Genomic DNA, 14,863 nt, shown 5'->3' on the forward strand with positions numbered 1-14,863 from the left:
AAATATATATATTTTTTAAATTGCAGTTGCCTGGGTGCCAGTGACTGCTGCCAGGTCCACAGAGAGTGTACTGTGCCACTGCCCACCCACCACTGATATATATGCCTGCAAGAGAAAAAGCCAGCCGCAGAGAAGCCGTATTCCTGAAAATATAAGAAAAATGCTTTTTTTTAGGGGTTCTGGACATGCTACAGAGCTGAAACTTGACAGGTACACTTTTTAGACCCCCCAGACACTAAATACAAAAAATGACATGCCTGCCTAAAAAAATGCCCGATAAATGCCTGCAAGAGAAAAAGACAGCCGCAGAGAAGCCGTATTCCTGAAAATATAAGAAAAATGCTGTTTTTTAGGGGTTCTGGACATGCTACAGAGCTGAAACTTGACAGGTACACTTTTTAGACCCCCCAGACACTAAATACAAAAAATGACATGCCTGCCTAAAAAATGCCCGATAAATGCCTGCAAGAGAAAAAGACAGCCGCAGAGAAGCCGTATTCCTGAAAATATAAGAAAAATGCTGTTTTTTTAGGGGTTCTGGACATGCTACAGAGCTGAAACTTGACAGGTACACTTTTTAGACCCCCCAGACACTAAATACAAAAAATGACATGCCTGCCTAAAAAAATGCCCGATAAATGCCTGCAAGAGAAAAAGACAGCCGCAGAGAAGCCGTATTCCTGAAAATATAAGAAAAATGCTGTTTTTTAGGGGTTCTGGACATGCTACAGAGCTGAAACTTGACAGGTACACTTTTTAGACCCCCCAGACACTAAATACAAAAAATGACATGCCTGCCTAAAAAAATGCCCGATAAATGCCTGCAAGAGAAAAAGACAGCCGCAGAGAAGCCGTATTCCTGAAAATATAAGAAAAATGCTGTTTTTTAGGGGTTCTGGACATGCTACAGAGCTGAAACTTGACAGGTACACTTTTTAGACCCCCCAGACACTAAATACAAAAAATGACATGCCTGCCTAAAAAAATGCCCGATAAATGCCTGCAAGAGAAAAAGACAGCCGCAGAGAAGCCGTATTACTGAAAATATAAGAAAAATGCTGTTTTTTAGGGGTTCTGGACATGCTACAGAGCTGAAACTTGACAGGTACACTTTTGAGACCCCCCAGACACTAAATACAAAAAATGACATGCCTGCCTAAAAAAATGCCCGCTAAATGCCTGCAAGAGAAAAAGCCAGCCGCAGAGAAGCCATATTCCTGAAAATATAAGAAAAATGCTGTTTTTTAGGGGTTCTGGACATGCTACAGAGCTGAAAATTGACAGTTACACTTTTTAGACCCCCCAGACACTAAATACAAAAAATGACATGCCTGCCTAAAAAAATGCCCGCTAAATGCCTGCAAGAGAAAAAGCCAGCCGCAGAGAAGCCATATTCCTGAAAATATAAGAAAAATGCTGTTTTTTAGGGGTTCTGGACATGCTACAGAGCTGAAAATTGACAGGTACACTTTTTAGACCCCCCAGACACTAAATACAAAAAATGACATGCCTGCCTAAAAAAATGCCCGATAAATGCCTGCAAGAGAAAAAGACAGCCGCAGAGAAGCCGTATTACTGAAAATATAAGAAAAATGCTGTTTTTTAGGGGTTCTGGACATGCTACAGAGCTGAAACTTGACAGGTACACTTTTTAGACCCCCCAGACACTAAATACAAAAAATGACATGCCTGCCTAAAAAAATGCCCGCTAAATGCCTGCAAGAGAAAAAGCCAGCCGCAGAGAAGCCATATTCCTGAAAATATAAGAAAAATGCTGTTTTTTAGGGGTTCTGGACATGCTACAGAGCTGAAAATTGACAGGTACACTTTTTAGACCCCCCAGACACTAAATTCAAAAAATGACATGCCTGCCTAAAAAAATGCCCGATAAATGCCTGCAAGAGAAAAAGACAGCCGCAGAGAAGCCGTATTACTGAAAATATAAGAAAAATGCTGTTTTTTAGGGGTTCTGGACATGCTACAGAGCTGAAACTTGACAGGTACACTTTTTAGACCCCCCAGACACTAAATACAAAAAATGACATGCCTGCCTAAAAAAATGCCCGCTAAATGCCTGCAAGAGAAAAAGCCAGCCGCAGAGAAGCCATATTCCTGAAAATATAAGAAAAATGCTGTTTTTTAGGGGTTCTGGACATGCTACAGAGCTGAAAATTGACAGGTACACTTTTTAGACCCCCCAGACACTAAATACAAAAAATGACATGCCTGCCTAAAAAAATGCCCGATAAATGCCTGCAAGAGAAAAAGACAGCCGCAGAGAAGCCGTATTACTGAAAATATAAGAAAAATGCTGTTTTTTAGGGGTTCTGGACATGCTACAGAGCTGAAACTTGACAGGTACACTTTTTAGACCCCCCAGACACTAAATACAAAAAATGACATGCCTGCCTAAAAAAATGCCCGCTAAATGCCTGCAAGAGAAAAAGCCAGCCGCAGAGAAGCCATATTCCTGAAAATATAAGAAAAATGCTGTTTTTTAGGGGTTCTGGACATGCTACAGAGCTGAAAATTGACAGGTACACTTTTTAGACCCCCCAGACACTAAATACAAAAAATGACATGCCTGCCTAAAAAAATGCCCGATAAATGCCTGCAAGAGAAAAAGCCAGCCGCAGAGAAGCCATATTCCTGAAAATATAAGAAAAATGCTGTTTTTTTTAGGGGTTCTGGACATGCTACAGAGCTGAAACTTCACAGGTACACTTTTTAGACCCCCCAGATGCTAAATCCAAAGAAATTTTTTATTTTTATTTTTTTTTAATTTTTCCAATAATTGGCTCTCTATCAAAAAATTTTAATTTTTAAGAACTTTTTTTTGCGTGATCCCTCTCCGGCATGCCACAGTCCAGGTGTTAGTCCCCTTGAAACAACTTTTCCATCACTATTGTGGCCAGAAAGAGTCCCTGTGTGTTTTAAAATTCGCCTGCCTATTGAAGTCTATGGCGGTTCGCCCGGTTCGCGAACATTTGCCGATGTTCGCGTTCGCCGTTCGCGAACGGCGAATTTTAGGTTCGCGACATCACTACTGGGCATCACAGGAGTGCAGTTCGTTCTGCACTCCTGTGACCTGTTTTCAGATGACAGCGGGCTAAAGCTTGCTATTGGCTGACATCGCTCAGCTGGTCCAGGCACTGGAATAATTCTGACTTGAATGTCATGATCCACCCAGATGCCTGGATCAGCAGCTTGCTCAGCCACTGAGAGCAGCGGCCAACCCCTCCTGCCCCCTCCACAGCCCAGAGCTCCAGTGATCACCGGAGGTGCAAAGCACAGAGGGGGTGACTGAAAACTGAGAAATCAGTGGTCTTTGATCGGTCAGTTCCCAGTCTTAGATGGATGCAGCATCAATCCGATCTTCTAAGTTAGTATAAATGTTATTTTTTTTTAACCCCAAAATTCTCTTTTAAAGTATCAGACAGTATAATGGCTCTACATTATCATAAAACATTTTTGGCAGTAGGCTACAAACATCATTTTGTTTTGTCAAACAAACTATTTAAAGTTATTTCAGTAGTCACATAATTGTGGTATGCATGTAATGTAGTTATGTATCTTAAAAACTTGGCACTGAGTAAATGTCATTTATGGGCCATAAGAAAAGTCATGCCGAGATTATATGCTGCTGTCCAAATGGCCATGATAAATTAATACTGGGCACGCACAAGCATCTTTTACATTTGTGAAGTCCATTCAGTACCATAGCACACAGCTTAACCTCTGGAGCAGCCATAGTGTTATACTGGCACTTCTGGTGTTTCTGAAGCCAGTTTTTTTCAAAATTGTTGGTCTTTTTTTGTTTATAGCGCAAAAAATAAAAAAATGCAGTGGTGATCAAATACCAACAAAAAGAAGCTCTATTTGTAGGAAAAAAAATATATAAATTTTATTTGGGTACAGCGTTGCATGACCGCACAATTGTCAGTTAAAGTAACGCAGTGCTGTAACACAAAAAATAACCTGGTCATGAAGAGGGGGAAATATTCCAGAGGTCAAATGGTTAAAAAGAAAATGACCATGCATATAGTCAAATAGCTTTGGTGGTATTTTGGCACCACCTACTGGCAAAAATCAAATAGGCCATAGGAAACAAAATATAAATTGTCATGCAGATCTACATATACTGTAATATAAATGAACCAAAGTTTCCCTTGTAATTGCATCATAGCAAATTGGAATCTGCCATTTCCTGCATGTATTGCTTTACAAATACATTCAGACAAGTAAAAATGACATATTTACAACTGCAAAATTAATTCCACATTAACAGAGATTTATAATAAATCCTAAAACAGGGGTGTCCAACATTTTGACCTTCTTGGGCCACATTGAAAAAAGAGGAATTGTCCTGGTCCACAGATAAAATAAAGAAATAAAACTGTATTTTTTGTAATAACTTTTATTTTAAAAGTAAAAGAAGGCAACATAAAAATAGTGTGATATTTGACATTGTTTTGGATAAACGAATTCATCAATATCTGGATCGAGGGATGTAGTAGCAATTCTTAATGAATTCTCAGGGTGCTCATCAGATATTTTGGTTCTAATTTTGCCCTTTGCGTGCTTCATGCTTGAACATAGTTTCTCACAAATATAGCTGCTGCTGAAAACTGATGACATGAATAAGTCTTGATTGTAGAGTGGGATATTTTTCTTTAGGAACATAAAACTTATTTCAGTAAAGAGACACTATCAATTTTTTCTTCGACTGCATCTGTTCGCTAAATGTAAACGTATTTTTAAGTAAAAAAATAAATATATAAATCAAAATATTTTAGTAAATTTACAATTTTGTATTGGGCCGCATTCATAGCCATCTTGGGCCACATGCAGCCCGTGGGCTGCAGGATGGACACCCCTGTCCTAAAACAGCATATACGTTTCTGTTATTCTAATTTACATTATACATTTACCCTTACTGTATAGGGTACATGCATATTTATTTTTACCTTATTCCTAAAAAGTAACCTACCCAAAACCCTCCACCACATGCCATTATGTCCTCAGTAAAGCTGAACTCCAGGCACATAGAAAAGACACATAAATGCAGCTCATTTATAAATGTATCAACTATTTTTTATAAATGCAACTAGTGTAAGTACCTGAATTTGACTTGATTTCAGTCCGTGTATTTAGATGTTTGCCTGGAGTTCATCTTTAAAGTCATCTTTCAGTAAAATTCCTTCAACCATGGAAAACACTACATTCTATTTATCTTGGTTGGCTATAGGAAGCAAAATTCCTTTCATTGTCAAACCTCTCCTGGAAGAATGAAAGATGGCTTGGTTGGTTGTTTAAGCCAAAACACATTTTTTGATAAAGGCCCACTTACACATCTCTAAATCACTTACAGAGAACCAGTCCCCTCAAAAGTGGTTATATATGTTGGTGGACTGAATCCTCCACTGGCAATCATTTTTTTCTTAGAGGCTTCAGACTTCACTGGGTCTAAACCCCCCATGCCATGAATTCCCATTCCTCAGCAATCTTTCAATTGCATTTTCCATCATGTAAAATAGAGTGAGACTCCTTTTGTGATAACAAAAGAACGTGGGTGGATCTGGAATCTGAAGTTCAAAGTTATATATAAGTTCTGAAGTACCTGGGAAATACAGCTTACTCAGCCCACCCGCATTCATGTACTATTATCATTATCAGGTGGACTGACTTCTTAAGGATATTTCTTGTCCCATAGGAAAAGTAGCATATTGCAAACATACCCTTCTACAGTGACGCAAGATGGCTGCTACTTCATCCTCATTGAGCAGTTTTTTAGCCATGTCCTCGGTTTCTGCCAGCTTATCCTCTATGGACAGGTCTCCATTATAGATTGCTTTCAGCTCCCTTTGAGCCCCAAAGAAGAATGGCCGTGTACGTTCTTTGCCTACAGAATGTCAGATCATCAGTGTTGGGCAGGTACACATACTGTACAAAAGTGCACAATGTTAATTCACTGCAAACACAATCACTAGAAGTTACCTGACCACCATGACCACAATGGGCATAGCTGCTCTCATACTCTAAGAGTTGGATGAAGCCTGTGTGCTAAATCTCTATGTACAATGGCCCACTGGCCTCCAAACATTCTTTATGTCTTGGTGGAGGTTTTTATTATTCTTTGTAGCATCAGAATTCACCAGAACCTTAACATGTACAAGAGTGATGAATGGACATTTTCTGGGGTCCACTTAAGTCAAGAGTGAATGGAGCTTTTAAATATTGCTTTCAAAGTAAGAATGGTGGAATTGATCATACAGGAGCTATATTGGGACCTTTACATGCACTTCTAAGATGTCAAGTTTATAACCAATTGCACTCCTAAAAGGTAGAGTTTAGTTTAGAATACACTGAACTAAAATAATAAAGTCAATGCTGCACAAGCACATATAAAGATGCATCAATAGCAGAAATCAATTAAATTGCTGAGACAGCTGCAGTATTTATATATTATTAACATGCAATAAGTTAAAACAGAAGAGTATCTAAAAGAACAATAATAACATATACCATTCCTGCTACTAAATCCAATATTCTCTTGCAGAGCTACACTGGCCATCAAAATTTTCAGCTTCTGACAGTTCCGTATGTATCCGATATCTGCATTCTTCTGCATGATGGTATTATTGTTGTTCTTTTACAGACTTAAAGCAAGCTCTCAATGTCTTTTGTAGCTGCAAGCACAGTGGAGAAATTGATCCTTAAAGTTCAAAGCAAAAGCACAAAAGTTGTTCAAATCATTTGTAGCTCAGCTCACCCTGTTTCCTATCTTCCAGCAGTGACATATCAACATTCTCAGGAGCTCTGGGAGGGGAAGCAGGGTGAGCTGAGCTGTTGAGAGAAGAATACAAATGACTTTGATTAATATGTCTCAACTAGTATCTCTGATGTGAACTTTGAGGATGAACTACACTATAGTACTTGCAGCTATAGGACATGTTACAAAGTTCATTTAGTGCATGTTAAGAGTTTGTAAATACTTGAATGTCCATAGCTTGGCCACAGATTTACGTAAAAATACTTTTATATGTTTTTATCACTGGTTGATTTGGTTCTTTGAATTTTTTGAAGGAAAAAAAGCTCTTAATCCTTGTTGGCCTGGGCACTGACCTCCCTCAAGGACTGTCTGAAATATGTAATTTTTTTTCCAGGCTGGCCCTCGTAAGCTGATTTACTGGTGAGTCCACCATACTCCAATCTGAAACTGCACTCAGTTAGGACAATCTCTTTTCATCCAATTTGTCTTAGCAGTGCTATGCATCTTTATATGTGTTCTGTATCTGAACCAAAGACATCTCCACACACTGTGTTAATATATTACCCTTTTTTAGGCTTCTGATCATAAATTTCTGAACAATGTTAACTAGAAAAAATAGAAACAACATTACAGCATGGATTAAAAAAAGCATTGAGAGTACATCTGCAAAAAAGAGAGAAAAAAAAAGAAAAAAACAACCTTCAGGGAATCCCAATAGAGACCCAGGAACTACCACTGCTGATTTCCTAATGAAAATTCTATTCTCACAGTAGTGCTGATCCTCTCACTTTAAACCTTTCTGAGCCACTGACCTGGAACAAGCATACAGTAAATACCCTAAGATCTGTATGCTTGGTTAAAGTCAGTGACAGAAAGAATGGCTGTCATGCTGATCCTAAGGGCTTCCTGTCAACTAGCCATTTCAGATGGTGAAATCAGCAAGTTTCTCTAAGAAAAGCTTTCCTTTAGGTTTTCATTATATATATACACATTATTTATATTGTATAAAAGGTTATGTGTAATCAGAAATGTAATGTTATGCAGTTGCAGACATGTCCTGAATGGTATAAAACTGGTATCACCATGAAGAACAGCTATAGCTTTAGCTATGTGGGATGTAGCTAAATCAATAAAATGTGGTAATAGAGTGCTAGTAATAGATCTTTTACCGACGTTCCATGACCTCCTTCAATTGATCCATGATGTAAATCCCCATTTGAAGCTCTTTTATTATGTGAGCAGCCTACTGACTGTCTCTTATTTCATTATCAACAAAACCTGATCTATCCCCACCATACTCACCTCTCCACTACCCAGCATGTAATGTAGACAAAAGAATAGGCAACAGGGCCCTGTTTAAAAGACTGAGCAGGAATTCCCTTCATATATTAGACAATAATCATTGTTTAATTTGTTTAAACCTTTGGCTGCTAATTAAAAAAAAAGAGGTGTACAGTAATATGTGTAGCTGATAAAGTAACGGACAAATAAATGGTAGGAAAGCTGAACATAGTATTATCCTGTAAAAAAAAAACAACCTCATGGGAACTGGGAAGCATATAGAAGAACAGTTATTCAGTTGTACTGTTTGCTATCCCTGTAATCATGCCTATAGCATCAGAATGTATTTTCTTCCATGTGATAAAGACTCTTCTCATTGCAAGCCAGGAGCAGCAGTTGAGCTCTCTTCGCACCAACACTGGTCTAATGGGAAGAGCACAAAGGTCAATGTTCCACTAGTCTAACTATAGTTATCAACTTTACTTTTAGATGATGGTGGCCACTGGCCAAGCTCTATAATCTACTGTCCTCCAATTGGATTTATCCTACAATGGTTTTTACAACTCTTTTGAGCAGAACATTAGCTCGCTAAAAGTACACCTAAAGGGATTTGGAGGTAAATTAAATACAGGATCAGGATGGGAGAGAAGGTAAATTGGATTGTGCTCTAAATCCTTCTTACTAGTGACAAGCTTAGCATAGTGCAAAGTGTCATTGTCCAGTAATGTGGGCCAGTTCAAAACTTCTGAAATGCTGCAGAAAAGTAAGAATTAAGCATAACATAGGCATTTCTTTTTTTCTTAGGATTCCTCTAATTATCTATAAGAATTCTAACACAAAAAATGTACTATATACACATGATATTTTTCCAGTCAAATGTATAATGCACAAAATGTAACTTTCTGTTCTTAATTTTGTGTATGGTGTATGGTTTGTGCTCTCTCTGGCTGGATTCTGCTTTAGGGCCTTTTACACCATGTCTATTGAACTGCGTTTTTTTTAGCTCACAACCGCAAAATTGTTTTTTAAGTGCTCTGTTCACAACATACATGAGTGGTGGTGTGCAAAAAGATGCAGCTTGTCCACCTCATAGAGTGCTTTAGAGAAGAGAGTAGGCCTACTTTGGAATAGGCAGTAAGATTCTAACATCAAGTCTAGACTAAAGCCCCGTACACACGCACCGATTGTTGGCCGTAAATTTTCGGCCAACGTCCGATCGGCCGATTGTCGGCTTGTTAGTATGATGCTTCCGACAACCGACTGCGACTTTTCGGCCGAACAAAATCTGGTGTGCATGCTATAAAATTTTTGTTGGCCGTCAGCAGAACGGCCGATTGTTCCTCAGTCAGTACAGATTTCGTCCGACAAAAAGGTGATGATCAAGACTGGGCATGCTCAGAGAAGAAAAAACACACGGAAAGTAAACCAGAACATGACATCACTTCTGCACTTGGTTGTTGTTGGCCGACAAAATTTGTGTGCAGTCTAGAGCACATTTCAACCAACACAACAACACTGGACAAAAGACGGCCGATCGGTCGGCCAACAATCGGTGCATGTGTACGAGGCTTTAGAGCAGAGTTTCCTACTGGCTGGCTACAGAATGCAAGTAAATAAGGAAATGAACACTTGTTACACCCTAACTATTTGGAGGCAACTTCTCTTCTTTATTAAGACATTCGATAGCTTCATTTAAAACCTTAGAATGTATTTTTATTGAGGTTCTTGAGGAAGTGTCTTGCTTTTCTTGAAACCAGTCAAGTGTTTGTTCGATTTCAATGTGTGATTTATATGAACTACAATGCACTCTGAATCTTAAGTAAGTAGCCCAATTTCTGAGAAGTCATATCTCTGAAACAAGGGTTGCTTTTGAACAGTGTGGTTTAACAAGTAGGGGTTACTTTATGGACTTCAAATACTGGATTTGGCTCCATTGCCACATGCCATTGGTAGAAAATTCAGGATATAAGACTATGGCTTACACCTTTTAAAGGTGATGGTTGCATTTTTTGAATCACTGGCTGATAGAACCCATAAACAGATTCCTTAGCATCATGGCCTCCATATGGCCAAGGTGGAGTCCTGAAAGTCAACAAAGAGCATACACTATAGTAGTGAAAACTGCTGGGAACTCAACCTGCTCCTCTCAAATGATCAGATTTGTCCTGATACCCCCCCTGCACAGCTATCCATTCGAAAGCTCAGTGTGTTGCTGTTTCTCCTTCCCCCAGCTCTTACGCAGCTGAAAACAGAGGGTATGTGATCACTTAAAAAAGGAAAAAGGGTATTTTTTAATATCTATATAGAAATCCTTTGTCTTTCATTTTTATTTTAAACTGAACTGTCTGGTTAGGAAACCTATTGAAATGCATAGCAGCCATGTTGGAACGCATAGCGCATGCACAATAAGCAATTTTGTTCGCAACATCCCTTCCATTGCATTTTCTGATGGGTAGTGGAGTTTAGCATTAAAGTGATATTAAAGTCTCATTTTTTTGGGTTTAAAAATAACTTACCTCCTCTGTGCAGTTGGTTTTGCACAGAGCAGCCCAGATCCTCCTCTTTTCGGGTCCCTCTTCGACTCTCCTGACCCCTCCTTCCTGCCGAGTGCCCCTACAGCAAGCAGCTTGTGATGGGGGCACCCGAGCCACTGCTCTGCCCCGCCTTCTTTCTCTCTTCATTGGCTCACTGACTTTGATTGACAGCAGCTGGAGCCAGTGTCGCCCCCTTTGTCTCAGTCAATCAGGAGAGTCAAGGCTCTCATGCAACATCGCTGGATCTAGATGGGGCTCAGGTAAGTATTAGGGGGGCTGCTGCACACATTAAGTTAAAAATCTTCTGCCTTTAGGGTCAGTTCACACCATAGGAATGCAGTCCGGATGCCTTCTGGATACTTTTCTGCATCCGTGTTTTTGACATGTTTTCAATGCGTTGATGATGCGTTGTAGTGCACCCCCCCACCCACACTTTTTTCTTCACCTTAAATAAGGACATGTGTGTTCAATTGCCTGTTTGGTGCGTTTAGGTGTGTTCCTGTGTGTTTTTGATGCGTTTTATTGTGTTCCAGTACAGTCCAGTAGGTAGGTACATGATTTTCTATGGTATAGTTCCCACCAGTGCCTGCAGTTCTGGTGCGTTCCAGTTCCAGCAAAAAAAGGTGCATTTTTCCTGCACAGAACTGTACTGGAATGTAGTAAAACATTTCAAGTACAGTGAAAAAAATCCCAGGAAAACAAAAAGAAAAAAAGGCATCTGGAATGCATTCGGAAACGCATCAAAAACGTGCATGCAGAAACGTATCCAGAACGGATCTGGAGGACGTTTTTGTGGTGTGAACTTGCCCTGAGAAGCACTTTAACCACTTCTGGACCGGAAGGATTTACCCTCTTAATGACCAGGCCATTTGTTGCGATACGGCACTGCATTACTTTAACTGACAATTGCGCGGTCGTGCAACACTGTACCCAAATAAAATTGATGTCCTTTTTTCCCACAAATAGAGCTTTCTTTTGGTGGTATTTGATCACCGCTGTGATTTTATTTTTTGCTCTACGAAAAGAGAGCGAAAAGTCTGAAAAAAAAAACAATATTTTTCACTTTCTGCTATATAACATTCCCAATAAAAAAAAATGTAAAAATCAAATTTTTTCATCATTTTAAGCCAATTTGTATTCTGCCACATATTTTTGGTGAAAAAAATCCCAATAAGTGTATATTGATTAGTTTGCACAAAAGTTACCACGTCTAAAAACAAGGGGAAAGATTAATGTCCTTTTTATTTTCTATTTTTACTGGTAATGTTGGCGATCTGCGATTTTTTAGCTGGACTGCGACATTGCGGCGGACAGATCGAACCGCTAACTGACATTTTTGACACTTTTAGGGGGACCAGTGACATTACTACAGTAATCAGTGCTAAAAATATGCACTGTTACTGTACTAATGACACTGGCAGGGAAGGGGTTAACATCAGGGGCAATCAAAGGGTTAAATGTGTCCCTAGGGGGGTGCTTTCTAACTGGAGGGGGGTTGTACTCACTGGATGAACACAGAGAGTGCTTTATAACTGTGTGGTCCCCTGGTCCCCCCCCCCCTCCCACTGCTGTGCTGCCCCCCCCCCTCCATGCTCCCTTCCCTCTCCTGCCGGCTGCTGCAAGGGATGGGTCACAATCAGTGGCGGCCCGTGCATAGGGGGTGCCAGGGCGCCGCCCCCCTACCCCTAAAAAAAAAAAAAGGAAAAACAAAAGAAAAAAAAAATTACAAAACGAACAAATAAAGTTTTGAAAAAAAAAAAATTACAAAACGAACAAACAAAGTTTTGAAAAAAAAAATTGTGTTCGCCGCTACACCGGCCTATGTGGTGGCTATGGGGGGTGGGGTTTACGACCCAGAAGAGGCGCCGATTGGCTGCCTTCTGGGGGCGTAACCTGGGCACAAGTCATTGCGCTTGGACACCCCCACTTTCCTGATATCCTGGCTGTGATTGGTCCAGTCTACAGCCTGGACCAATCATCATCCAGGACATTCCATGGCCCCCATGCTGACCCCGCTGACGTCGCGTGCGTCAGTCACGCTGCCGCACCGACTGGAGTGGACACTGGACGCGGTGCACCGGCATTGCAGAGAGCGGAGCGGAGAGGAGACCGGAGAAGAGGAGAGGGAAAAGCCGCCATGACTCACAGGGCTCCAGCCTCCAGGTAAGTGCACTGCTCTGTCGGGCACGCACGCATAGCTCTGCATTGGGGGACGTATACTGGTGGTCACTGGCTGCACTGGAGGCACGCACGCATAGCTCTGCATTGGGGGACGTATACTGGTGGTCACTGGCTGCACTGGAGGCACGCACGCATAGCTCTGCATTGGGGGACGTATACTGGTGGTCACTGGCTGCACTGGAGGCACGCACGCATAGCTCTGCATTGGGGGACATATACTGGTGGTCACTGGCTGCATTGGAGGCACGCACGCATAGCTCTGCATTGGGGGACGTATACTGGTGGTCACTGGCTGCACTGGAGGCACACACGCATAGCTCTGCATTGGGGGACGTATACTGGTGGTCACTGGCTGCACTGGAGGCACGCACGCATAGCTCTGCATTGGGGGACGTATACTGGTGGTCACTGGCTGCACTGGAGGCACGCACGCATAGCTCTGCATTGGGGGACGTATACTGGTGGTCACTGGCTGCACTGGAGGCACGCACGCATAGCTCTGCATTGGGGGACATATACTGGTGGTCACTGGCTGCACTGGAGGCACGCACGCATAGCTCTGCATTGGGGGACGTATACTGGTGGTCACTGGCTGCATTGGAGGCACGCACGCATAGCTCTGCATTGGGGGACATGTATACTGGTGGTCACTGGCTGCACTGGAGGCACGCACGCATAGCTCTGCATTGGGGGACATGTATACTGGTGGTCACTGGCTGCACTGGAGGCATGCACACATAGCTCTGCATTGGGGACATGTACGCTGGGGGTCACTGCATTGGAGGCACGCACGCATAGCTGCATTGGGGACATGTATACTGGTCACTGCATTGGGGACATGTATGCTGGTCACTACATTGAAAGGGGGCATTTATACTGGTCACTATATTGAAGGGGGCATGTACTGCGGGGTTTGTGCTAGGGGCCCATACTGTGGGGTTTATGCTAGAGGGCCTGTACTGTGGGGTTTGTGCTTGAGTTGTTTGTGCGGGGTTTGTGCCTGAGGGGTTTGTGCTGGGGGGGTCTGTACTGTGGGGTTTGTGCCACTCTCAGTCCATGTATCCCATAATAGGATGTCTCTCACAGTATATCCCATAATAGGGCCCCTGTTCCCTATTATGGGATATACTAGTACTGATGGACCCCTTAATATGTGATATATTGGGAGAATTGGTTCACACAAGCAAAATACAGGGGACAAAATGGGTGGAGTCTATAAGGGGTGGGGCTTCTGAGAAACGGGAGGGGTCAAAATGGAAGGGCGGGGTCTTGCGCCCCCCCATCTTAAAACTTCACCTGCCGCCACTGGTGAAAATACAGTAGCTCTGGCAGGGCTAACAAGTTTACAATGCAGCCCTGTTGTCTCAATAATATACACTGCCTGGCCAAAAAAAAAAGTCGTCAACCAAAAAAAAAGGTCACACATTCTAATATTTCATTGGGTTTGATTACGGCACACATTCACTGTGGCATTGTTTCAATAAGCTTCTGCAACATCACAAGATTTATTTCTGTCCAGTGTTGTATTCATTTTTTACTAAGATCTTGTATTGATGATAGGAGAGTCGGACCACTGCGCAAAGCCTTCTCCAGCACATCCCAAAGATTTTTAATGGGGTTAAGTTCTGGACTCTTTGGTGGCCAATCCATGTGTGAAAATGATGTCTCACGCTCCTTGAACCACTCTTTCACAATCTGAGCTCAATGAATCCTAGCATTGTCATCTTGGAATATGCCCGTGCCATCAGAGAAGAAAAAATGCATTGATGGAATTACCTGGTCATTCAGTATATTCAGGTAGTCAGCTGACCTTATTCTTTGGGCACATGCAATAACTATCCAATAGGATAGTTACTGCATGCTTAGTTTAGTTAGTTGCTTAGTTAATTCCAGGTGGAGACTCTCTTTTTGGCCAGGCAGTAGGTCAAATAGGCACTATTAGTTAAAACAGTCAACCAATCAGCCCACCAAAAAGTTATATTTTAGTTAGGGTACAGAATGGAGAGCTGAGTTGGCCCCAGGGCTTCCTATATGTCTTATACTCTACAGCGAGATTTTCCTGCCATAATTTCTGACTGTTTCTGTCTATCATGTA

The 14,863-nt window shown here is 41.5% G+C and overlaps 1 protein-coding gene across 1 annotated transcript in view; it reads right to left on the bottom strand.

Moving 5' to 3' along the window:
* PDZD7 (PDZ domain containing 7) overlaps positions 1–14,863 on the bottom strand; it is a 148,536-nt gene that overhangs the window by 34,663 nt on the left and 99,010 nt on the right. Inside the window, exons 10-11 of the mRNA XM_082268408.1 lie at positions 7,337–7,378; positions 5,739–5,902 (exon numbers count right to left, since the gene is read on the bottom strand). Coding sequence (XP_082124534.1) covers positions 5,739–5,902; positions 7,337–7,378 — 206 coding nt within the window. The remainder of the gene's footprint in view (positions 1–5,738; positions 5,903–7,336; positions 7,379–14,863) is intronic.

The sequence above is a fragment of the Pelophylax lessonae genome (genome assembly GCF_965119305.1).
Source record: "Pelophylax lessonae genome assembly, chromosome: 9".
NCBI lineage: Eukaryota > Metazoa > Chordata > Amphibia > Anura > Ranidae > Pelophylax > Pelophylax lessonae.